This window comes from Borostomias antarcticus, assembly GCF_949987555.1.
Source record: "Borostomias antarcticus genome assembly, chromosome: 12".
NCBI lineage: Eukaryota > Metazoa > Chordata > Actinopteri > Stomiiformes > Stomiidae > Borostomias > Borostomias antarcticus.
The window spans coordinates 4762434-4787504 of NC_140245.1; the positions used below are offsets into that span (position 1 = coordinate 4762434).

The following is a 25071-nucleotide window of genomic DNA, read 5'->3' on the forward strand; positions in this document are numbered from 1 at the left end:
TATTTACATCGCATGATCCGCTCGATGCGAGGCAACTGAGAGATGGAAGAAGACATGGACATACCTGAAGAAATATTTCAATAAGTCATGGAAGAAGTGTCCCGGATACATAATATCACACATTTGAAGCCACTGCAGCGTCTTGGCCTCCAAAATTTAATAGAAGGTAGAGATGTTCTTGCTTGCCTGCCGACCGGCTTCTGAAAAAGCCAGCTGAAGGAATTGTTGTTGTTATCTGTCCACTGCTTTCCATAATGGAAGATCAAGTCCAGTTTTTGATCTCCAAAGGCATTTCTGCCGCCTTGGCTGGGAAGCACACGGACACAGATGAAGGGATTGCGCGGGGAGACTCGATTGTGTTTGGTTCACCAGAGACCTTCTTTGGGAATGAGTACTGGAGAGATGTGCTGCAAACCCCTATGTTCCAAAATCGTTTGCTTGGCATGGCCGTGGATGAAGTGCACACGGTGATTCAGCGCCAGTAATGATGGATGACATCAATGAATCACAAACACGTTATGGAATGCGGCAGCAGCCATTTAGTGAATGAATGAGAATACACCCAAAACAGACCAGCAGGAACAGGAACCCACGGTTACCTAGGTAACTAACAATAACATTCCTGGTGCAGTGGTAAGTAACTGTTCTATTCTGTTAGTGCTACAAAATAAAGAAACGTGACACCGCAGCATTCAACCGTCTTTACTATTCTCCACATTACCTGTGTCTTTCTTCCATTGAAGGAGATCTTTATCGTATGTTTCACCCATTCCTTTGAGTTTCAGCAGGGTCTGTTTGTGTGACACAAATCCCTTGGCTCGTCTTAACAGTAATGAGTTGCGCACCATTGGTGCACACATGCGTCGCGAACGTGCATGCAGAACCATTGCTCCTGCCATAGCTGTGACACGTTTCTTGGTCTTTTGTTCTGAGGTGTCAGTAGGTGTGGGCCCATCTAAGGACACCGCAGCAGCGCACTGCAAGAATTTCAGAAATGTAGGTGCACTATTCCTCCATTCCCCCAGCAAATCTTCCCAACAGAAAGTCTTCAGTGACTGTGGAGACGTTTTACGCAAGATGGAGCCGAATGCAGGGCCTGTCAAAGTTGCACACTCTCTTTTTATATCTCTCATCAACTCTGCAATGACACAGTCCCGAATTCCTGGTACTGTCAAGATGTCTTTTGCCAGTCTTGAGTATTGTCCCTGTGCCATGTGGTAAGCTATCTTCTGATGTAGACCTGTCTTAACAACTGTACGTGTTCTCGGGCGCACACGCTTTATAGCAGGTGAGCGAGGTGAAGCAGAAGATGTGTCTTCAGAAAAGATCTCCACCTGTACATTAAATATAAAAATAGAATACATTTTAGAAATGAAACAAGCAGTAACATCAGATGTTTCAAAACTAGTGAAGACGACAAACCTGGACAGACTCTGGGCATGTCGATGGAGTATCAGCTTCAGTTGTCTTTTGCCTTATAACAGGTGAGGAGGCTGATGCAGAGGCAGGAAGTGTCTGTGCTGAATGGCCCATAGCTGCAGCCTGATAGGACAGAAACATACTGTATTGGACCAAAGCACACATCACTCAACTGTCCCAAGCATGATGGACTACTGATGGCATTACTGATAGATATTTGATTCCTGTACTGGATCTATGTTAATCTGTGTCATTTACCCTCTGTTCTTTTGGAGCAACCTTTCTCTGTTTCCAACGGACAACAGCAGGTGAGTGAGGTGCAGCTGAAGATATTTCTTCAGAGACTATCGCCACCTGTGCATTCATTAGACAAGTAGAATACATTTTAGAAATTAAACATAAAAAGCAGCAGTCCGTCAGATCAGTGGTTCTCAAAGTGGGGTCTGCGATTAATAGCCAGGGGGTCCGTGAAATAATTAGCTATAAATTATAAAATTGTGCTGTATCATTTAAAAAGTGCATATTTCATATAAATAATTTGCGCCAAACTGTGCAATGTCTTAAATGTAATCACACGTTAGTTTTGGGCCAATAGAAACTCTGACGTGATTGTGACAGGCCTGTCAGTCAGAGCCGTGTCTGGATGAGCTGGCCCTGGAATCTCTCATCCCTCCTCAGCTGAACTGCGTCCGCCTCACCCCCACCCCCCTTGATGCACTTAATGTCAGTACACCGCTCATTTCAAATGTATTTTTATTTTAAAAGTTGATGCATTTACTTAATGTAAGTAGGCTGATACTTAAATGTCTGCTATTTCAAATGTCTGCCATCTTGCTGCTGTTATTATTTTCAGTTCAAATGCAATTTTAAATATAGCTGCAAGCAGCAATGAACGGGGCCAAGCCATTCCGCATCAAAGCCAACAAGCGAAATGTGCCATAGCCACAGTTGAGCTACCATTGAGCTACCACTAGCCATTGATGTCAATGAAAATACAATGGAAGCGCAAAGGGGTGTTGTTGCACAAAAACAATTATGTCACCATTATAATTTAATCTGACAATTTCGTATCCGATACGTAAGTTATAGAGCATGCCATGGCCTACCCTTACAAGCAAGATGAGCCCCATCCGGCCACAGGGGGCGCTACAGCAATCAATTGTGTTTTAGCCATTTTTAAGCATTTTTGGCTTGTTATAGCACCACCCTGTGGCCAAATCTGCTTCATATTTCTCAACCTACCTCAACATACGCTCTGGTACTATTGTCCCAAGTTTCGGAAAAATCGGCCTGGGGGTTAGGCCTAAACAGGAAATGAGCTCTCTAGCGCCCCCATTGGTTTTGATCGGGCCAATAATGCAAGGCTAGCCTTGGGTTATAAGTACGGACATGCTTGCAAAGATTTGTGGTGTTCTGTACAACCCTTCAGAAATAAAACCCCTTTACGTGAAAAGCCATGCACAGCCATGCCCTCTGCAATCTTCATTGGTTCATAGTTTCTGTTTTATTCAACTTTTCAAAAATGTGCCGAGATGAAACTTTAAATATCCCTAGATTCTGTCTACCGAGCTTCATGTGAATTGGTGAAACTTTCTAGGAGTTAGATAGATTTTAAGCGTTTTTCAAAAAATGCAAAATAGCTGAAAATCTACATAACCGGAAGTTATAGGTTCTTGAGGCAAATTTGTTCATTGTGAGAAGATACATATTTGTGCAAAGTCTCATGACTCTACATCAAATGGGACATGAGCTATGCCTGTTCAAATTTCGCTATTTCAGTGGGCTGCTATTGCGCCCCCTATTGGCCAATTGATGTGAGACTTGCTCCATTGCCTCAACACATGATCCTCTACCATCGAGCAAATTTTCATAAAAGGTTTTAGAATACAACCAGTTTCAATGGCATCTAAGAGTACAAATGTGGTGGTAAGCTTATGCTGAATTAGTGTTACGATTATGAGGGGGTCCTTGGAAAATGTTCTCTGCCGTAAGGGGTCCCTGGCCCCAAATAGTTTGAGAACCCCTGCTGTATTGGACCAAAGCACACATCAATCAAATGTCCCAAGCATGATGGAATACTGATGGTATTACTGATAGATATTTGATTCCTCTACTGGATCTATGTTAATATGTGTCATTTACCCTCTGTTCTTTTGGAGCAACCTTTCTCTTTTTCCAACGGACAACAGCAGGTGAGCGAGGTGCAGCTGAAGATATTTCTTCAGAGACTATCGCCACCTGTGCATTCATTAGACAAGTAGAATACATTTTAGAAATTAAACATAAAAAGCAGCAGTCCTTCAGATGTTATTATAGCTAGGGAAAAAGCAATACCTGGACAGACTCTGGGCATGTCGGTGGTGGAGTATCAGCTTCAGTTGTCTTTTGCCTTACAACAGGTGAGGAGGCTGATGCAGAGGCAGGAAGTGTCTGTGCTGAATGGCCCATAGCTGCAGCCTGATAGGACAGAAACATAAACATACTGTATTGGACACACATCACTCAACTGTCCCAAGCATGATGGAATACTGATGGCATTACTGATAGATATTTGATTCCTGTACTGGATCTATGTTAATCTGTGTCATTTACCCTCTGTTCTTTTGGAGTAACCTTTCTCTTTTTCCAACAGAAAACATCATGTGAGTGAGGTGCAGCTGAAGATATTTCTTCAGAGACTATCGCCACCTGTGCATTCATTAGACAAGTAGAATACATTTTAGAAATTAAACATAAAAAGCAGCAGTCCTTCAGATGTTATATGCTGAATGGCCCATAGCTGCAGCCTGATAGGACAGAAACATAAACATACTGTATTGGACCAAAGCACACATCACTCAACTGTCCCAAGCATGATGGAATACTGATGGCATTACTGATAGATATTTGATTCCTGTACTGGATCTGTTAGGCCCAATCCCAATACCCCCCCTTAGCCCTAGCCCCTAGTTTTGGAGTGCCCTCGACTGGGTAGTGGCCCTTCAGAACGGAGCCAAAGGGGATAGGGGTTGAAATCTTTACCTAAGAAATTGGACACCACTCGCTACGTCTTCAATCCAAATTTTATTATTAGTTGCCTTATTTTCTGTGGAATCCCTGGGACTTAATCTGTGTCATTTACCCTCTTTTCTTTTGGAGCAACCTTTCTCTTTTTCCAACGGACAACAGCAAGTGAGCGAGGTGCAGCTGAAGATATTTCTTCAGAGACTATCGCCACCTGTGCATTCATTAGACAAGTAGAATACATTTTAGAAATTAAACATAAAAAGCAGCAGTCCTTCAGATGTTATTATAGCTAGGGAAAAAGCAATACCTGGACAGACTCTGGGCATGTCGGTGGTGGAGTATCAGCTTCAGTTGTCTTTTGCCTTACAACAGGTGAGGAGGCTGATGCAGAGGCAGGAAGTGTCTGTGCTGAATGGCCCATAGCTGCAGCCTGATAGGACAGAAACATACTGTATTGGACCAAAGCACACATCACTCAACTGTCCCAAGCATGATGGAATACTGATGGCATTACTGATAGATATTTGATTCCTGTACTGGATTTATGTTAGGCCCAAACCCCAATACCCCCCCTTAACCCTAGACCCTAGTTTTGGAGTGCCCTCGACTGGGTAGTGGCCCTTCAGAACGGAGCCACAAGGGATAGGGGTTGAAATCTTTACCTAAGAAATGAGACACCACTCGCTACGTCTTCAATACAAATTTTATTATTAGTTGCCTTATTTTCTGTGGAGTCCCTGGGATGTTACAGTATGATTACTATTATTATAGTGACACATCTGACCAAATTCCAGGACAAAACAAAACAGATTAATCACTTGTACAGCTAGGAAGCATGTTTACACATCGGCTGTTAACGTTAGTCCTGCCCATAGAAATGCACTGATATTAGATGAGCAGGGAAGAGCAGAAAAATGATAGCCTACTGGATTATTATTCGGACTTCATACACTGGACATGGAATCAACTGTCACTCAAAAATGTTTGTTTACACAAAGTTATATTGATTAGATTAGATTCAACATTGCACCGTAGCCTACCAGTAACTTACTGGAACATCAAAACACAATGAAATGAAATGCCGTTGACATCGTACAGCAAATAGCGATTTTTTTCTGAAATGCGTGTCATAACGATCCAATGACATGTTCCTTTGCATCTATATTAAACTAAGCTTTTCCATGGATTTTACTTTTTTTTTTTAATGATTATTTGCGAAAATATTGGGCTTTTTCACCATGGTTTTTCACGGCACCGGCAGCCATGTTTCATATCACTGCTTCGGTTCACAAAGCATTGTGTGAATTTTCATCTACCCCTCGGTTTCAAATCAGCATCTGAAAACCCTAGTTTTGGAGGGCTGTTTGAACGTCCACTAGCCCTCAAAGATAAAAGGAATGGGACACACTACCCTATGCGTGAACACGCAGAATGTAGGGGTAGGGCCAAGGGCTAGGGCTAAGGGGGGATATTGGGATTGGGCCTTAATCTGTGTCATTTACCCTCTGTTCTTTTGGAGCAACCTTTCTCTTTTTCCAACGGACAACAGCAGGTGAGCGAGGTGCAGCTGAAGATATTTCTTCAGAGACTATCGCCACCTGTGCATTCATTAGACAAGTAGAATACATTTTAGAAATGAAAGGAGTAGTAAAGGGAAAATGCATATTTAGCCCTGTTTTAAGGTTACTTATGATCATATACAATGGTTCAGATCAAAACGTTGACAAAACTAGCACTTTTGAGAAAGTCTGATAATTGCTCTACCACCGTTTTGCTCATACAATGGATGTGGGTGGGCACCTTGAAAAATCATTCAAAAAACATGTTAAACTCTCAATTTCTAAGACAAGAAACTCACAGAGGTGTTAGTTGGCGTTCTGACATATAATTTACCATGAAGTAAGATTCTAGTTCATCTGGAAAGGCTTTTTTTAGCAAAGAACTATTTAGTCGCAGCACATACGTGTGTAAACTTCCGCAAACTAGGTAGCCTAGCAACATAAACAATAACAATAGCTACCATAAGTAGTTCCGCTTCCTGAATCCCCTCTGCGGATTGATCTACACATCTACAATGGTTGCTTCAATACAAGTCAATGGATTTCATAAAATTATCAATAAAATCCTACAGGATTCATACTTTGCGGCGAATTTGATGTCAGAACACCAACGGACACCAATTACCCCCTCGGTGAGCTTCTTGTCTTTGAAATCGAGAGTTTAACATGTTTTTGAAAGATTTTTCAAGGTGCCCACCCACATCCATTGTATGACCAAAACAATGGTAGAGCAATTATCAGACTCTCTCAAAAGTGCTAGTTTTGTCAACGTTTTGATCTGAACCATTGTATATGATCATAAGTAACCTTAAAACAGGGCTAAACATGCATTTTCCCTTTACTACTCCTTTAAACATAAAAAGCAGCAGTCCTTCAGATGTTAGATGCTGAATGGCCCATAGCTGCAGCCTGATAGGATAGAAACATACTGTATTGGACCAAAGCAACTGTCCCAAGCATGATGGAATACTGATGGCATTACTGATAGATATTTGATTCCTGTACTGGATCTTGTGTCATTTACCCTCCGTTCTTTTGGAGCAACCTTTCTCTTTTTCCAACGGAAAACAGTAGGTGAGTGAGGTGCAGTTGAAGATATTTCTTCAGAGACTATCGCCACCTGTGCATTCATTAGACAAGTAGAATACATTTTAGAAATTAAACATAAAAAGCAGCAGTCCTTCAGATGTTGTTATAGCTAGGGAAAAAGCAATACCTGGACAGACTCTGGGCATGTCGGAGTGTCGGCTTCAGTTGTTTGTTGCGTCAACGCAGCTGAGGGGGTTGACGCAGGGGCAGTCTGGCTCATTTCTAAAAGGCTCATAGCTGCAGCCTGATATAAGATAAACATACAGTATTAGACTACACAAAAACATTTGACATTTTTAATGATTATTATGATTAAAAAGTGATGATTCAGTGTGTATTATGTGCCACTATTACAATGTGCCATACAATTGAAAGAGGCTTCTAACCATAACCATAACATCAAAGTTTCCCGGAACACAGGGTACTAACAGAGACGGTGTCACATGGCGGGAATTTAAAGGTTAAAGTCCCAATGATTGTCACACACCTGAGTGTGTAAAATTTGTTCTCCGCATTTGACCCATCCCCTGGGGGAGCGGCGAGCAGCAGCGGCGCCGCGCTCGGGAATCATTTGGTGATGTAGCCCCCCCCCTAATTCCAACCCTTGATGCTGAGTGCCAAGCAGGGAGGCAATGGGTACCATTTTTATAGTCTTTGGTATGACTCGGCCGGGGATCAAACTCACGACCTTCCAGTCTCAGGGCGGACACTCTAACCACAAGGCCACTGAGCTGGGCTCAGCTCAGCTGGGCTGGGTAGTTCATGGTGCCACAGCATTTTGATCGAGACAAACCTTGACCTTGGAAGGAGACCACATCACTGGGATCTTTGAGCCTCTTGGACCAGTATAAATTGGTCTGGGGGGGGGGGGGTGGCTTGGCGGGGCCGGCTGGCATGGTAGTCTAGACCCCCAGGATTCTAAATCTAAAGTGAAGCCCTATTGAACCGCGCCATCTTTGAAAAAAACGTATCACTGATACCTTTGACATGCGGAGTCAAAGGTATCAATGACGCGTTCTTCTAGTCCACGAACAGATTGCTCTCCCCGCTTTGAGTTAGCGATGAAAAGCGGCTTGCTGATTAATCTACTTTCGTCAAATATATCCGTTGGAAAACATATTTTTATCCAGGCATCTTAATTTTAACAGTATAATTGTGACTGAACATGTTTTGTTTGCTAATAGGTGGTATTCATTCTGTTTCGAGCTCGGCAGGTTAGCCGTGAACTTCATGTCGCAACGAGAGAGCCCGTCTCTGGGTAGACAGCTGTTCAACTCGCCTGGGACCAGGTCCCCTGGAGCTATTTCGCCTGGCTGCACATCGCGTTGTTGTGAACAGAATGAATACTACCTACTAGCAAACAAAACATGTTCAGTCACAATTATACTGTTAAAACTAAGATGCCTGGATAAAAAAATATGTTTTCCAATGGATATATTTGCAGAAAGTAGATTAATAAGCAAGCCGCTTTTCATCGCTAACTGAAAGCGGGGAGAGCCATGAACGCAATCTGTTTGTGGACTACAAGAACGCGTCATTGATACCTTTGCCTGCGCATGTCAAAGGTTAGCCTCGCGTCACCAGTCTCTCCTCGGGGAGGAGGGCCTGGTATCTATTTACTTCACTGCCTTAAGCCTGCCCCATCATCCGGCTCGAGCCTGTAGAGTCCGCCTCCAACATCCGATTGCTTTATTTTATTTTTCCTTAACCGGTAGTTCTCCTCTTATCTTCTTTTACAATTTTCGTCTGTGTTATGCCTGGTGATGCCATCGCGAATGTTATCTACTTGAAACTTCACTATGTGCAGCCTACAGTAAAAACATTACAACAACTGTTCGTCTTCCGGTCCAGACTGGATGATTATGCGATGCGTCATCGCGCTTCCGCTCTAGACCGGCGAAACAACACCGAACGAGAAAGGCCCCAGCAAAGGTATCAGTGACGCGTTTTTTTCAAAGATGGCGCGGTTCAATAGGGCTTCACTCTTTCGAGCAGTCAGTGAATGGAGTGACCCTATCCAGTTCTATTATTACATCCATGGTCTAACTCCCCTCGTTTCGGTTCACCACAGTAACAGACATTCGGGCAAATTAATTTAAGTTATATCCGTCCTCCTACGCGAATGCTCAGCTATTTAAAAACCCGTAATCCCCGCCCCCCCCCCCACTCACACATACACGACACGACTACACATCACATAATATACATACATCTAGTTAAAAGACTTAACAGCAATTAGCCTAGTTGATCGGCTAATTGTCATTGTAGGCTAACTCCCCTCATTTCGGTTCACCCATGGATGTATTAATAGAACCACAGTAACATAGGTAGACATTCGGGCAAATTAATTTAAATTATATTAGCCTACTGTTAACGTTACCTCCATTTCCAGAGGTTGAACTGCGTCTTCTTCATCTCCAGGTGGAAGTCCACGTCGAGAGCTTTTTTCCTTAACCGGTAACTTTACGCATCTCTTAGTTCTCCTCGCATCTTCTTTTACAATTTTCGTCGGTGTTATGCCTGGTGATGCCATCGCGAATGTTATCTACTCGAAACTTCACCATATGCAGCCTACAGTAAAAACAACAACTGTTCTTCTTCCGGTCCAGACCGGAAGATTATGCGATGCGTCATCCTAGGCGCTTCCCCTCTAGACCGGCGAAACAACTGCGAAAGAGACGGGCCCCAGGCTAAGTAGACGGGTGGAGGAAGGGAGACAGGTACAAAACTAGATATGGCCTTCCTGGTTCTGAGGGGCCGGGACGCGAGATTACTTTTCACAACACAGTTTAGCAAGAACACCATATAGTTTAGGGTTAAGGTTAGGGTGAGGGTCAGGTGTAGGGTTAGGGGTTAGGGTCTTCCTTAACCCTAAACTCAATGGTGCTATCGCTAAACTGGGTTGCAAAACGCGTAGACGCGGCCGGGACCTGTACCTGCATCCGGAGGGCAAGAGGTTGTAGTAGGGGGTTCAGGTTAAAGGGCAATGCTCGTTTTTGACAACCTGGACCTTATTTACGACATATTATAAGAAGTTTGACTCACCGAGATCACTTTTGTGTAGTTCGGAGGCCTGTAGAAGAAATTTAAAATCCAGCGCGAGCCAGTATATCCATGTAATGACGGTGATCGGGGCAACGGGAATGCAGCTTCTCAAAATCTATTTTCGGCCGCTAAACGGTTGTTTTCATCGATCAGATTGGATGAATCGACAGTTGAGATTCCTCAACGCGAGGCATTGTTGTGGTTTTCAAATACGGGGTCTTTAGCCTCTGTAATATGATCTTTACACGCCTTTCCCCACTTGCTCCAGCACGCATGCGCACAGGCCAGCGCGCAGACTGGCTATTCTCCGGCTCACATTCTCTGCGCTACGATCGGATTGTTGCTGACGAATGAAGACGACAATATTCTCGGCACCAACAACGATCGTAGCGCAGAGAATGTGAGAATGGGTGTGCATCTTGAAAAATCTTTCAAAAACATGTTAAACTCTCGATTTCAAAGACAAGAAACTCACGAGGTGTTAGTTGGTGTTCTGACATATAATTCGCCATAAAGTAAGATTCTAGTTCATCTGGAAAGGCTTTTGTAAATATTTAGCATAGAACTATTAAGTCGCAGCACATACGTGTGTAAACTTCCGCAAACTAGGTAGCCTAGCAACATAAACAATAACAATAGCTACCGTAAGTAGTTCCGCTTCCTGAATCCCCTCTGCAGATTGATCTACATATCTACAACGGTCGATTCAATACAAGTCAATGGATTTCATAAAATGATCAATAAAATCCTACAGGATTCATACTTTGCAGCGAATTTGATGTCAGAACACCAACGGACACAATTACCCCCTCGGTGAGCTTCTTGTCTTTGAAATCGAGAGTTTAACATGTTTTTGAAAGATTTTTCAAGGTGCCCATCCACATCCATTGTATGACCAAAACGGTGGTAGAGCAATTATCAGACTTTCTCAAAAGTGCTAGTTTTATCAACTTTTTGATCTGAACCATTGTATATGATCATAAGTAACCTTAAAACAGGGCTAAACATGCATTTTCCCTTTACTACTCCTTTAACGCCATGATTTCTACAAACCACCAGATGTCGCTGTGCTCTCCGTTTGCCCGACGTTTTGAATCTTTTTCCGGCACAGACAGGAAGAAAACCACACAGCAGGGCTTCGCCGTCCGCCAATTACCTCCATGCTGTTCACCCCTACCGCAAACAAATGGATTTGTGAATGAACATGGAGCAGACAAGATGGACCGACAACGAGGTCCAGGCGTTATTAAGCATTTATGCTGAGGACAAAATCCAGCGGGGATTTGAAACTGCGATCCGCAATGATAGGGTGTACGCGAAAATCTCCTGCACGTTAAGCGAGCTGAACATTCACCACAGCACGAAACAGTGTCGGGAGAAGATTAAAAAACTAAAACAAGACTACAAGAGAATCAAGGACCACAATAACAGAAACGGCTCCGATCGGCGGACCAGCAAGTGGTTTGACCGTCTGGACGCGGTGCTGGGTGGCTACAGACCCGCCTTCTCTGGCGATGCGGCTACGGACTCGGCTAACGTTAAATTAGAAGTCATGATGGTAGAAGATGAAACGGATAATCAGTCGGTTAAAGGTAAAACACATAACGTTACGGCCCACATAATTCATGTAACTGGTGTCATGCCATTGTGCCAGACCAATTCGCAAATGCGATCCGTGGAAGCAGGTTAGCCTAGATTGCTTCTTTCAGTTGTGCCAATAGGGACGTCTTTCTAGGAGGGACTGTCAGCGCTCCTTTGTGGAGTTTCACCAGCTACTCCACGTTTCACTTGGTTACACTCACCCCTACAAACTCACTCTGCACCACTGGGTATCCGGGTCACAGCACCATTGCAACTCATACGGTTCGGCATGCCTACGGTGGGATTAGAACCCCGTTCTCCCACTTGGGAGGCAGATACGCTGACAGTTGTTCCAATAGGGATGTCCCCCTTGGAGACCTGTCAGCGCTCCTTTGACGAGTGAGTTTCACCAGCTACTCCACGGTTCACCCAGTTACACAACATCACGCCGGCAACATCTTTTATGCCAACACAAAAACAAATATTATCTAGCTAGTGCTAATGTACTGTGTGCTATGTTTACATTTCTAGAGTTGATGTTGCTATTTCGTATTGTGTTGCAGTAGTTTATGTAACTTACAATTCATTTGTATAATCTTTCTGTTCAAGATTACGTCTCGATAAGCGAGGAGGGTTCAATGACCCCCGATGACGCCCTGTTGGTTCCAGCAGTACCAGCGTTGACACCGGCAGCTTCCAGCACCAGTATGACACCACCGCTGCATGCCTTCACAGGTAGGCGTGGCAAAATCCCTGGAAGCTACCATTTTATTTTTACGATAAGACCATAATGTAAATTAAAGAGCAATTCAACTCAAACTCAAACTACAGGCAATAGGCATAGCGGTACACATTTAGGACCCACACAACTAGTGTTGTACTTGAAGCAAGTCAAGTAAAGTGATACCATGATATGTGGTATGTATTGAGTTGTCTGTATTGATATCGAGATGACATCATACTTTTTATTGTTTTTCAATTTGTTCTTAGACAAAACTTCAGTGCAGTTATATAACAGGAGAAAAAGCTTAAACTCTTCTAGTCTGTCGTCTGTGAATCTATTTTCTGCTCTAAAGTTAAGAACCTGTGGTAATTGAACATGCTTTGACAGGACAGATGGACAGATGGACCGACGACGAGGTCCAGGCCTTACTGAGCATTTGCGCTGAGGACGAAATCCAGCAGGAATTTGAAATGGCGACCCGCAACGGTAAAGCCACGAAGGTGTACTCAAAAATCTCCTCCAGGTTAAGCGAGCGGAACATTCACCGCACCGCCAAACGCTGCCGGGAGAAGATTAAAAAACTAAAACAAGACTACAGGAAAACCAAGGACCACAACAACAGAAGCGGCTCCGATCGGCGGACCAGCAAGTGGTTTGACAGTCTGGACGCGGTGCTGGGTGGCCACAGACCCGCCTTCTCTGGCGCAGCGGCTACGGACTCGGCTCACGTTAAGTTGGAAGTCATGATGGTGGAAGACGAAACGGATAACCAGTCGGTTGAAGGTAAATCACATAACATTACGGCCCACGCGATGCATGTTAAATACTACAACACTAACGCTAACCGGCTCAGGTGTTCCTTTGTGGCCATTGGACTCTATAACAGCGGCAGACCAGCAAGTGGTTTGACAGTCTGGACGCGGTGCTGGGTGGCCACAGACCCGCCTTCTTTAGCGTGTCCGTAGCGCTTGTCGGTTAAATAAACGTTAACCGGAAATGAACATTTTCTCCCCCAAAAAATTTAATTGGTGTGACGTTACTACCGGGTTAAGGTTGAAGATGGTAAAAATGTTTTAACATTTAATGTTACTCTGCTTGAAAGCATTGTTTTCTTTAGTTGGCTAGCTAATATTCTAGTAACCAAGCCTACAATCAACATTTCGCCAACGACTTATGCCGACACAAAAGCAAATAACAGCTAGCTAGTGCTAATGTTGTGCTATGTATTGTGTTGCTGTAGTTCGTGTTATTAACAAGTCATGCTAATGTCTAATTCTAGTTCTAATCTTTCTGTTCAAGACTATGTTTCGATAAGCGAGGAGGGCTCAATGACCCCCGATGACGCCCTGTTGGCACCAGCAGTAGCACCGACACCGCTAGCCTCCAGCGACAATATGACACAGCAGCGCGTATTCACAGGTAGGCATGGCGAAACCCCTCGAAGTGTACCTTTTTACTTTAACAATGAGAAATTGAAGAGTGATTAAACTCAAACTCGAATTAAAGGCAGTAGCAGAACACAACAGTACCCACACAACTAGTGATGTACTTGAAGCAAGTGTCGTGGTTTCTGGACCAAAGGAATATAGAATTGTTGGTGGATGAGATCTAGTCACGTGGGCGCTTGTTTTCGGCGGAACAATGTCCTTGGTGTGCAGCCAGTCTGGTTGCAGGCTGCAGGGTGAGGTGCAGCTCAACATATTTGCTGAACTCTTAAGCTCCCTAAACAATGAGTCAGTGGCTCCAACGTGAACTTGGTCTGGCACCAGTTCTCTCTTGCCCAATACTTGAGACTGAGCTGTCCCCCACCAATAGGATAATAGCAGACACCCTCTTTCCTGTCCATCATAATGCACCGTTATATATAACCATTGGAAGGCCTTATAATCTTGTGTATACTCTCTCGAGCCCGGTTGATTGCAACCAACCGGTGTTGCAATCAATGTGTTGATGGTTCGTCAGTAAAGCACAACATCTCGTTAAAGCAACTCTCGCGTCTGCCTGACTGCCTAATCTGTATCATAATAAAGCTACAAAACAAGTCAGAAGTAAGAGTCAAATGATACCATCAGTAATATGATTGTGTAAGATGAAATGTCTATTCATATCGAGATACTGTCTGTACTCATCTGTGTTCATATCGAGATACTTTCTCATTTCTCAGTTGGTTGCTCTCAGACCAAACTCCAGTGCAGTTAATATAACAGGAGAACAAGCGTCAACTCTTCTAGCCTGTAGTCTGCCAATCTCATTTTCTGCACTAAAATAAAGAACCTCTGGTAATTGAACATAATACTTGCATAACAATGCGTTGATTGAAAAGTGAATTGCCTTAAGCTCCAAACCTGAGGCATTTATCAAAAAAGAATTGATAAACGTGCTTTGGTGAAGAATCCATCTTATTTTTCTCTTAACTATCGTGCAGGCAGGAGGAAACGGCATGGAGAACAGGAGCACCTGACCGTCCTGAGAGAGATGCAGGCGGCCGACGCGGAGCAGCAGGCCCTGAACCGAGCGCAGCTGGAGCTGAACCGGGCGCAGCGTGAGCGCCACGTACAGATGGCCCTGGAGGACGCGGCGCGGGCCCGGGAGCTGGAGGCGGCCCTGAGGAGGGAGGAGAACGCTCAGGCCGCAGCCTTCAACCAAGCCTTCCTCGGGACGCTGGGCCAGCTGGTGCAGGCGCTGAGCGGCCGGCGTGACCCGGTTCCTCCGCCCCTGGACTAGACCCCCCATGCCTTGTGTATATAGTTTGTTTTGCACTCATTTGTACTTGCACTACATTCAACGTTGGAACATTTAACTTGGAATCTCAATCAGATTTATTGTAGCCAGTAGGTTTTCACACGTACTAGGAATTTAGCACTTTGAGGTTTAGCTGAAATGTAAAGTGCACACACAAATAAAAGCTATTATTATAATTGCTCTGGACTGTTGGTGAATACAAGAGACAATGGACAGGGTGCAAGAACAAGACAGGACAGTGCAAATGACCAAAACAAGGTGCACCAATTCACCATGGCTGCCATCAGCGGCACCATCTTGGAGCTACTGTAACCCAATATGTACATACAATTACAACACTGATTCGTGTACATTTGAACATGTATATTGTTGTATTTATGAATATTTTGTATTTATGTATATTTTTCCTCTTTAATTGTACATTTATTAAATAAACTTTTGTAATTTGTTACACATGCATCATCATCATGGTTTCCTATTTCAAGGGCTTTAGCATTTAATTTGCCAAATAGTAAATCCTGATAACCTTTGAAAGAAAAAAAAAATGCCACGTCAAAAGATGCTACAAAAGATTTATTGCGGATCAATACAATTTACAATATGCTCAATACACGAAGAAAAATAGTACAAAATATGTTAAATACAATTTACAATGTGTTAAATACATCACAGGAAAAATAGTACAAAATATATTAAATACAATTTACAATATGTCCAATACATGTGACTCCGCTAAATGAATATTTAGCTGTTCAAGTAGCGCATCAGACCGTCTCGTACCTCCCTGCCCTCCTCCTCTCCACCCTGGGACCGTGGCACCACAGGCTCTGCTGCTACTGCAGGTACCCCCCAGTCATCGTCATAGGCCTCTCCATGTGTCTCGCAAAGGTTGTGCAGAGCACAGCAGGTCAGCAGCATGGATTTAACCAGTTTGACGTCACAGTCGATTCTTTTCAGGAGGCAACGCCACCTGCCCTTCAGCCGACTGAAGGCATTTTCAGCCACTACCCGTGCAACACTGATTTTCTGGTTGTAGATCTGCTGTTCTGCGGTCAGCCGTCCGGTGTCGGGGAACGGTGTTAAGAGCCAGCTCTGCGAGGGATAGGCAGCGTCTCCTAGGATGTAGTAGCCGACGTCCACCCCGCCGATGTTCCTGGTGTGAGCTGGAAAGTGGCAGCCACGGCTGGCCGACTCCCACAACGTGGACAGTCTCAAAACCCGGGCGTCACGCAAGCTCCCAGGAAGCCCCGCAAACACGTCCCAGAAAAGTCCCTTTCCGTCTACGGCACCCTGAAGGACGATGGAGTGCCGGCCTTTACGATCACAGTGGTGCCCCTGTTGGCCCTGTGGTGCTATGATGTGTATGTGTGATTCACCAATAGCACCAATGCATTGCGGGAGCCCCCAGCTGTTCTCAGTGTAGGCAGCCATTTCTTCAAACTTCTCCTGGTCCGGGAAACCAATTTGTTCGGGTACCAACAATGCCTCTGCAGCAGCACAGAAATCTTGCACACACCGACAAACAGTCGTTATGCTTACTCCGAAAAGATGGCTGATACTTTTGTACTCAGAGCCGGTCGAAAGCTTCCACAGTGCGATGGCCAATCTCTTCTTTAGAGGCACACACTCGCGTAGGTTCGTGTCCTGTCTCTCCAGCACTGGGCGCAGTTTGTTGCACAGGTAGATAAATGTTTCTTCTGACATTCTGAAGTTGTGCACCCACTCGGCGTTAGTGAAGCCGGGAACAATCACATCCCACCACTCGGTAGCTCGGTTGAATGCCCAAACACGCGGTCTGCGCCGGCGACTTTGCCAAGAGTGAAAGATCTGAAATACAAATACACAGCACATTTTAATATGTAATCGTTCATTACATATAGCTAAGTTCACTTAATACTTTGTAACACTGGACTGTTCGTATATCGAGTGTAAACATATGCTAAGGTAAAGGTTAGCTACCAGGTTACATACCCTCTGGCGTCGCCTTTGAGCAACCTGAGTCATCACCAGAGACGTATCGTCATCTGAACTCTCATGTAGGATTTCCCAAACTCTCCTGTTTTTTTCAGCAGTCTTTTGTTTTGCTGCCTTCAGCCTCTTATGAAACAATTGTTGTCTCCTTGTTGTGACAAACAACCACAAACCGAGAATCAAGAACACCATCCCTTCGATATCCTCCATTGTTGTTCCTCTGCGCCGTGTGTCGCGCTGAAGATGACGTCACGTCCGCCTCACCAGCTCATGGAGGTATAATATAAACACCCGCTATGTTGTGTGGAAAACGAAAAAGGGAGTTGATCAGGGTGGACTTATCTCGAGTTGAGCATAGAAACACGGTTGAACCATCGCCAAGAATATATGGATAATATGGTCGATTGTGATGGTAAATAAGCAATGGAAAATTACTTTATTCCTGTTCTTTACAGATAAGCTTGGCACACGGCATGCTGACAATTAGACAAAACTATCAGAAAGTAGAAGACAACTTCTGTTTATATAACATATTTATTGCAAGTGCACTGGGCACGTCATTATATATTCTGATACATTAATATATCATTAGTGTGTCAATATTGCACTAGTCTTGTTAACTGTAAATTAGAGGCTCACACACGAACAGAACAACATGTTAAAATATACAGTGCTATATTTAAAAGATTGTCTTAACCCGTTTGATTTCTTTCCAAAAGATAGTTATTTGGGCTCATTGCATTGTAAGTAATAGGTCTAATACACAGTAGATCAGGATCCAAACCCAATGTGTCATTTACCAAACCCTACCTGCCCTTCAACATTCTCTTTCAATTAAACAAAAGTCATCAAATTTAACTGTAGTGAAACAGCATCACAGTGTATACATAATAAACATTATTTTCTGAAAAGTGTATTTTACTTGGAAGCATTTGGTTGAAATATCAGAATGTATATCTGTGGAATAAGGAGTTAGTGTTAGTGATTCATTATTATACATTTTTTCGAAATCCCTGTGTTTTAAATCAATAATGGCATTATGATGTTGGTGTTATGTTATTGTTGATTATTTTTTCAGTGCAATGACCCTTTAACAAAGTTGATCTGTAGTCAGACTGTAAACCCTTCCAGCAGTGCGTTGAGACCCATGTTCAGAGAGTCAGACACTCACAGGTACAGTACTGAGTACAGCTTGTTTGGCGACGCATCCCGAAGTGATTTTTCTGATGAAAAACAATAAAAGATCAAGTTCAAGTACAAGGAGTTAAAACATCCCAAAATACAGCTGTCTGGGATCAGCAGTCATAACCACACACCAGACTCATCCAGACACAGCGCTGAGAGTCACTGTGACGTCTTCCTCCTTCCCAGGTACAGCAGGACCAGCCAATGGGCGATGAGAGGCCAGACTGTGGTGAACGCCATGGTGATGGGGGACAGGGGGAAGGGCCACCACAATGGTCTCTGAAACATTCAGAACCAACAGTTGATATATCTGTCTTTCTCCCTCTCAAACTCTCTCTCTCTGCTTCTCTCTCACTTTCTCTCACAATGTCTCTCTCTCTCACACACACACACACACGCACAGTTTCTCTCTCTCTCTCTCCCCTCTGTCTGACTGTACCTGTATGAACAGTGGTAGAGAGTCATGGTCATCGTGGCTCAAAAGAAGCAATCTGGTCTGTGGACACAGGGATGGTTGAAAATTAATAAGGAGTCTGGACCCTGTTAAACCCTGGTCTGTTCTTCATCTGAGACCGCAGGCAGGGTCAGGGGTTACAGTAGGCCTACACTCCAAAATGTTTCAAAAGGGTTCTTTGGTCATCCATGTATGAGGTCATTTTTGATATCTTCATACATGTAGCTAGAACAATTGTTTAATTGTTTGGAACAATTGTTCCAACTGGGTATACCTGGAACACAAAATGGAGGTTCTCCCACAGGGACAACCTAAGAACAATTTATGGTTCTAGGTAAAAGAATGGCACCGCTGTTCTGACCTGTGATGCTGTCAGCACCTCTAGAGTGTTGAGTCTCTGGAGCACAGAGTCCATGTTCTCCTGCAGGCCCGCTAGCGCCATGGCGATCTGAGTGTTCAGGTTCATGTCGGCGACAGCCTCTGTACCTCCGCAGTCCGCCTCTCCATCCGCACAGCAGAACCGAGACCTGCAGCCCGGCCAGGGGGAACTGGAACCGGCACCCGACACTGGAGAACAGGCAGACAGGAGTGGTCCGGTTGGAGTAGTTACAGACTATTGAGAGTAGTTCTGGATTGACCACAGAGAGGTGAAGGTTAACCATATCACTACACTGTTAAATAAAAGATGCTACCTGGAACCACGAAGGGGTTCTTTACTTGTCCCTATAAGAGAAACCTCAAAAAACGTTGAAAACCCTTTTCGAACAATTATTCCATTAAACAGAGGTTCTAGTCAGAACCATTTAATCAATAAAAGATTAATCTAGCTCCCACCTCTTCCTCTGCTTGACAAGGAGCTGTTCGGTCGGTCTGTTCTAAGTCCTGGCTCACAGGGGAGATCTCCCTGTAGCCTGGCGTCGTCCACCCCTCCACTCAGGGGCAGAGTGGTATCTTCCTGCTGGGGGACCCTCCTCCTGACACTCCCAGAGGAGAGCACCCTGGATGTCCCACGGACCTATGGAAGGGGATACGACACAGACCATTAGCACTCTCACAGAACCCTAAATTACACTCTGAAAAAGGCCTCCAAAAGGATTGTTCAGTTGTTCCATAGGAGATCCCTTTGATGAACCCTTTCTGATCTTGGTAGAACCTTTTATTTTCAACCAGGTTCTTGGTAGCTCTTTGTTGAACACTGCATAGAGTAGGAAGTCCTCCTACTCTCTCTGTTCAGCAGTAGACAGTATCCATGGCAGCAAGACATGGACATACAGTCTCCATGGCAGCAAGACATGGACATAGACATATAGTTATCATGGCAGCGAGGACTTGGACGTGGACATACCTCCTCCAAGGCCAAGTGCTCCATGGAGTCACAGAACTCCTCGTTGTCAGAGTCGTTGGCTCGGCAGTTCAACCCAGGGGAGAAATAGCTGTGAGCTGTAGAACGGTGAAGCATCATGTTGTTGTTATTTTATTTCAACATGGCAGATCCTGGCAGTACAGGTAAATTCACTTTGCCAATTAAGTTTGATTCTCATTCCGATTCGGAGTAATCCAGATGTGGCACACTTCTAGGAGGAGCTGGGGCACATATTTTGATCTTAATCTACAGGCAAATGGATGGCCACGTCTGAGGGGTCCTTACCACTGTGCGGAGGTCCTGTGGAGCAGCAAAACAGCAGCTCCTCCTCCTCCATCTCGCTGTTCAGGGAGCTGTTTGTGCTGTTGGTGGTGGATGACACACTAGGTGCCGCGCTGCCATTGGACACTAGTTTGACCCCTGACCCCCAGTGCCAGTCCTCCACCCTGTCAGAAGATCGCTGATCTGGGGGTATGAGACATTCGGTCAGTATGGTGTGTGTGTTTGTGTGTGTGTGTGTGAGTGAGAGTGTGAATGATATGTGGGTAGCAGGTATGTAGAGGGACGGTCATGGTCTGCAACGTGTGTGTGTGTGTGTGTGTGTGTGTGTGTGTGTGTGTGTGTGTGTGTGTGTGTGTGTGTACACAAAAGAAGCGCAATTACTACTGTCAGTGGTGCCTCTCTTCTCCTCCTCCTCCAATTCTGCTTCATCTTCTGTGTCTTCATCCTTATCACTTTCATCTTCCTCCTCCTCCCCACTGCTTTCCTCTTTAGTTTTCAGTTTGATAGCTTCTGCTTCACCCTCTTTACCATTCAGAACTACAACAGTGACATTGCTTCCTGTGGCTGTGACGTTCTGTGTGACATCACTTCCTGTGGCTGGAACGTCCTCATCAGGCTTCTGCAATGCTTCCCACAGACCTCCAAAGCCTGAAATAGTGTGAGGAAGTAAGGACAACTGGTGTAACCTCTTTATAATCCCTCTGTAAGGACTCATAAGATGACTACTATCTGACGGGGATAGAAAGCATCTCCAGCGACTACAACACCACCACAACAACTCAACAGTTTACAGTCTAGGATTAACATACATCATTCACATCACACATACGGTCTCAAGCCACTACACAGCCAGTACTAGTACCACATGAGCAAGCAAACCAACTAACTACTAGACTAGTGGTTCTTAACCTTGTTGGAGGTACTGAACCCCACCAGTTTCATATGCGCATTCACCGAACCCTTCTTAATTGGAAAAATAAAATATGATTTTTTCAAATTCAAAACATAGGTATATATTTTACTGGTGCACAAAATGAACCGTGCATCAACATCACTGTGTTCAAAGAACAAAACCATCAAAACATGATTTTCACACAACAAAAACATAATAATGAATATTTACTGCAAATCAGTGTGACTTCTGCTGTTGCCTTTCAGAGACCAGTTCAGAAATGCGCGGCTTCACCTTGGCAAGTGCCACTCTCATGTCATTTTCGCAACAAAGTCTGTTCCTTTCACAATCACACGACGTACCATCACGACAGTCACAAGTCGACTACTGAGCGCACCAAATTCCCTGCAGCACAGATAGGCCAAGCGATGTAGCGTGATCACCTGCAGCTAATGATGGCCAAGCGGGGCGTGTCATCACGAATCATGAGTCGGGTGTGTGTCTTGACCTCCGCCGAACCCCTGAGACAGACTCACCGAACCCCTGGGGTTCGATCGAACCCAGGTTAAGAACCACTGTACTAGACCATTGTGAGAAAGATGGTGAGTCACACAACACACGACACACTAAACAGGATCTCATACACTACCAAGACTTGCCTTCCATCAGCGGTTTCTGACATGGCCCTCTCAACTCAGCTGGTCAAGAGAAACAGAGAAACACCGGTGAGCTCCTGTGGTCATCTGAGAAGAGTCAACAGTCATCCAAGACTCCCTCCCTGCCATCACTGACCGTTAGTAAACCACTGCACATTCCTCACTCTGCAGTGTAATCAATAAACCAATCAACCAAGCAATCAAGCAACCAAGCAACCAAGCAAGCAAGCAATCAATCAACCAATCAACCAATCCTTATTGTCCTGTAAGGGATATGTGTTCAGCAGCCAGTGTTAAGAGTGTAGGCCTTTATGTGTTAGTCCAAGGCTGTGTTTTTTTGGTTAGTTATGTAGTGGTCCTGTACTACAGCGACTTTGATCAGGCACCTGCATAAGACGCAAAAGGCCTGGTAAAGGCCCTCTTCTCCTCCTGCTCCTCCTGCTCCTCCGCACCTCCCTCCACCTCCTCATAGAAGGTACCCAAGAGCTCCAGCAGCGCTGAGACCTCCTCGTTCATCGGGATGGTTTCCAGAATCTTCCGAGGTCAAATCAATAAACTGTAGTTTGAGGGTTGACAGCACTATCACACATTATAAGGCCTATTAGTATATTTGTAAATAGTGCTAATACTATTACCAATCAAACAACCTATATTTCCAGCATGCTATATTAGGCTATTGAAATAATAGAACAGAGATTGTTTTGACTGGTGGTGTTGTAAACATTAATCTGATAGCGTACTCGATGTATTCAGAAATGAACCAATCGGAATGCTCACCAGCTGGATGTCATCTACATACGCCGCCATGGCCTCCTCCGCGGTCATTTCTCCCAGAGACTGCCACGCGTCCCTAGCAACACACGGTCTCATAAGCTGATTGGCTGAATTTAACTCAACTCAAGTTAACATTTATAAATAACACACAAAACTTTATAAAGCTGTATGAATATGAATAAAGTAAAACACAGCTGGGTGCATGGGCAGAACTCATTTAAAACATGACAACACTTCTGCTGAATACTCCCTACCCCCTACCCTTGGCCTGCCTGTGACTACAGCAAAACACATTTTTAGACTTGTAATTTTTCCATCTCTGTCCTATTCTTCCACTGTTCTGAGAAAAATATCAAAGGGTTTCCCTGAAGCCCTATTTGAAGTCCTCTTGTTGCCTCACATGCTGTAACATTCCAGTTCTGCTGTCTCCAGCTACATCTGCATGAGGGGGCGCTAACATCTGTCTTCATGCTGGTTTTCTCCTTCTCCTTTTTTTTATGTGAAAACATGCAGCATCATTCTTTGACATAAGGAATGAGAATCATTGAGGTAGGTAGGAAAGAAGGGAGGGAGGAAGGATGGAAGGAAGGAAGGAAGGAGGAAGGAAGGAAGGAAGGAAGGAAGGAAGGAAGGAAGGAAGGAAGGAAGGAAGGAAGGAAGGAAGGAAGGAAGGAAGGAAGGAAGGAAGGAAGGAAGGAAGGAAAGAAGGAAGCAAAGACAGAAGGAAGGTTGGACAGCACGCAGGAGAGAAGGACAGAAGGTAAAACAGAGGGAAGGAGTGTAGTATTCAGCCCATCCCCATTACTCACCATTTGGCCTTGGCAGCGCTGTCCCAGAACCCGGCCGGGCGACGGGTGCTGCAGGGTCCCGCGGTCGCCTGCTTATAGTAGCTGTAGAACATCAGGATCATGTCTTCAGAGGGTTGGTACGGACCTGAGGGAGAGCAGGAGAGGACATGAGAGAAGGGAGAAGGAGTGGAGCGATGGCAGAGAGAATGGAGGAGAGATAGAAGGAAGGAGAAGAGACAGAAAGAGAGCGCAACGATGAAGAAGAGAATCTGAGATTGAGCAATTGAATCTGTCATTGTGTTGATCATCATTCTATAAATGTAAAGTGCTGCTTGAAAGACCACTATTGGGCAGGCGTAAATGACATTAGACAACAGAAAAGTGCCTGTCCCCACGAAGCAAACTATGGGGGAGTCTGAGTCATAGATACTAATAACCTTCATCATAGCCAGAGAATGAGGGAGGAGGTATGTCATCTGCCTCTTTCAAACAGGGGCCAAATAGTCCACTAGTGTAGACCTGGTCCTTGAGGGTAGTCTCGTCACAACCGGTAATCTGCTAATACAGATTGCAACGTAATTTCATGAGAGATAGTGATGGGTAGGTCATTAAAAGAGACACACAGTGAGTTTGATAAAAACATAAATTATAAATCAGGATTGTCTGCTGGCAACTGTATCCAGCCAGCTTGTCTGCATTCAGTTAGGAGGGTAACGTTGGGTTACCATCTTCAGGTAAACTCTGTATAACTCGAACTGCGGCATCGAATTTGGTCTGGAGAGTGGCATCGCTGTCAATATGCGTCATCATTTGGTCCGTATCAGGATGACAGCCCAGCAATCTAAATGATAATTACAAAAAAACAGTTAAACAAATCAATCAAACGCATTCACTTAAAGTTGCACCATGTATTGACATGTCTAGGCCTATATAAATAGTTCCGATAGGCATAATTACCCTAACAATTATCAATGGCCTTGCTGTCAAAGCCTATCACATTGGGCTAATCATTTTGCTTAGGGGCAATAACTTGCAATAACCTCCGTGGGCAAACATTGCAATGTAAGCTACTGTATGTTAAATAATAAGTAGCCTAGGCTTCATAAAACGAAGATCTGTGATATTCCATATTCCATGTAGGGGAGGCAGGCTACTCACTCTTATGGGCATGCTAGCGCGGGGTAGATTAGTCCTTAGCAACCTGCATCACTCGGCCGAGACGTAGACTACACATAATATATGATTCTTAAATCTGTTTGGGAGTAGTAGTTTCTGTGGCGCATCATAAAGCCTCTACATGAGCAAAACGCCACAGTTTATCCTACAAGACCCAGAATGCTCCGGGTGAAGGATGGCCCTGAGGGCGCTTCTCCTCCCACCTGTAGACTCTAGACCAATCAGAAGGCGTAACTGTCTACAATGACCGTAGACTTCTGCACGAGCCTCGAAGCCGACTTAAATAGGGAAACCTCGATATAAGTCTGCCACAACACTCTCCCAAAGGACAACTTATTAATTATATGTCCCATTATTTGATTTAT

The 25071-nt window shown here is 44.5% G+C and overlaps 2 protein-coding genes and 2 long non-coding RNA genes across 5 annotated transcripts; 1 reads left to right on the forward strand and 3 right to left on the reverse strand.

Moving 5' to 3' along the window:
• Positions 1–364: 364 nt before the first annotated feature.
• LOC311316467 lies at positions 365–4108 on the reverse strand. 2 transcript variants are annotated; one of them, XR_014630709.1, is made up of 6 exons: positions 4012–4108; positions 3754–3876; positions 3562–3657; positions 1699–1773; positions 1423–1542; positions 365–1334 (listed from the first exon to the last, which is right to left on the reverse strand). It is a non-coding gene; the product is annotated as an uncharacterized lncRNA (long non-coding RNA). The 2 variants fall into 2 exon arrangements; XR_014630710.1 differs by having other exon boundaries at positions 1678–1773.
• A 2875-nt stretch (positions 4109–6983) lies between these two features.
• LOC311316468 lies at positions 6984–9587 on the reverse strand. The gene is made up of 3 exons (XR_014630711.1): positions 9454–9587; positions 7201–7317; positions 6984–7104 (listed from the first exon to the last, which is right to left on the reverse strand). It is a non-coding gene; the product is annotated as an uncharacterized lncRNA (long non-coding RNA).
• A 1735-nt stretch (positions 9588–11322) lies between these two features.
• LOC311316384 (zinc finger and SCAN domain-containing protein 29-like) lies at positions 11323–15369 on the forward strand (the record flags this gene model as incomplete). Its single annotated transcript, XM_084447225.1, has 5 exons — positions 11323–11710; positions 12309–12434; positions 12811–13206; positions 13723–13842; positions 14849–15369. The coding sequence occupies 5 exons, from the start codon at positions 11323–11325 to the stop codon at positions 15145–15147; spliced, it is 1329 nt and encodes a 442-aa protein (XP_084303351.1). The 3' UTR covers positions 15148–15369.
• Positions 15370–17674: 2305 nt separating this feature from the next.
• LOC311316385 (acyl-CoA-binding domain-containing protein 5A-like) lies at positions 17675–24735 on the reverse strand. Its single transcript, XM_084447226.1, has 14 exons — positions 24689–24735; positions 24256–24371; positions 23552–24085; positions 22746–22818; positions 22355–22502; positions 21972–22010; positions 20802–21149; positions 20424–20603; positions 20121–20215; positions 19610–19790; positions 19137–19342; positions 18761–18817; positions 18453–18600; positions 17675–18359 (listed from the first exon to the last, which is right to left on the reverse strand). Exons 3-13 carry the CDS (start codon positions 24004–24006, stop codon positions 18481–18483), a joined length of 1902 nt encoding a protein of 633 aa, XP_084303352.1. The 5' UTR covers positions 24007–24085; positions 24256–24371; positions 24689–24735; the 3' UTR covers positions 17675–18359; positions 18453–18480.
• Between the last annotated feature and the right edge of the window lie 336 nt (positions 24736–25071).

Excerpts from the sequence above, each read along its gene's own strand:
- LOC311316385 (XM_084447226.1), bottom strand. The coding sequence starts at position 24,006 with ATGACATACCTCCTCCCTCATTCTCTGGCTATGATGAAGGTTATTAGT. Across the intron at positions 22,503-22,745 it reads ATGTAGATGACATCCAGCTG|ATTCTGGAAACCATCCCGAT; the intron begins GTGAGCATTCCG and ends TGACCTCGGAAG. Across the intron at positions 19,343-19,609 it reads CTTGTCAAGCAGAGGAAGAG|TGTCGGGTGCCGGTTCCAGT; the intron begins GTGGGAGCTAGA and ends CCTGTTCTCCAG.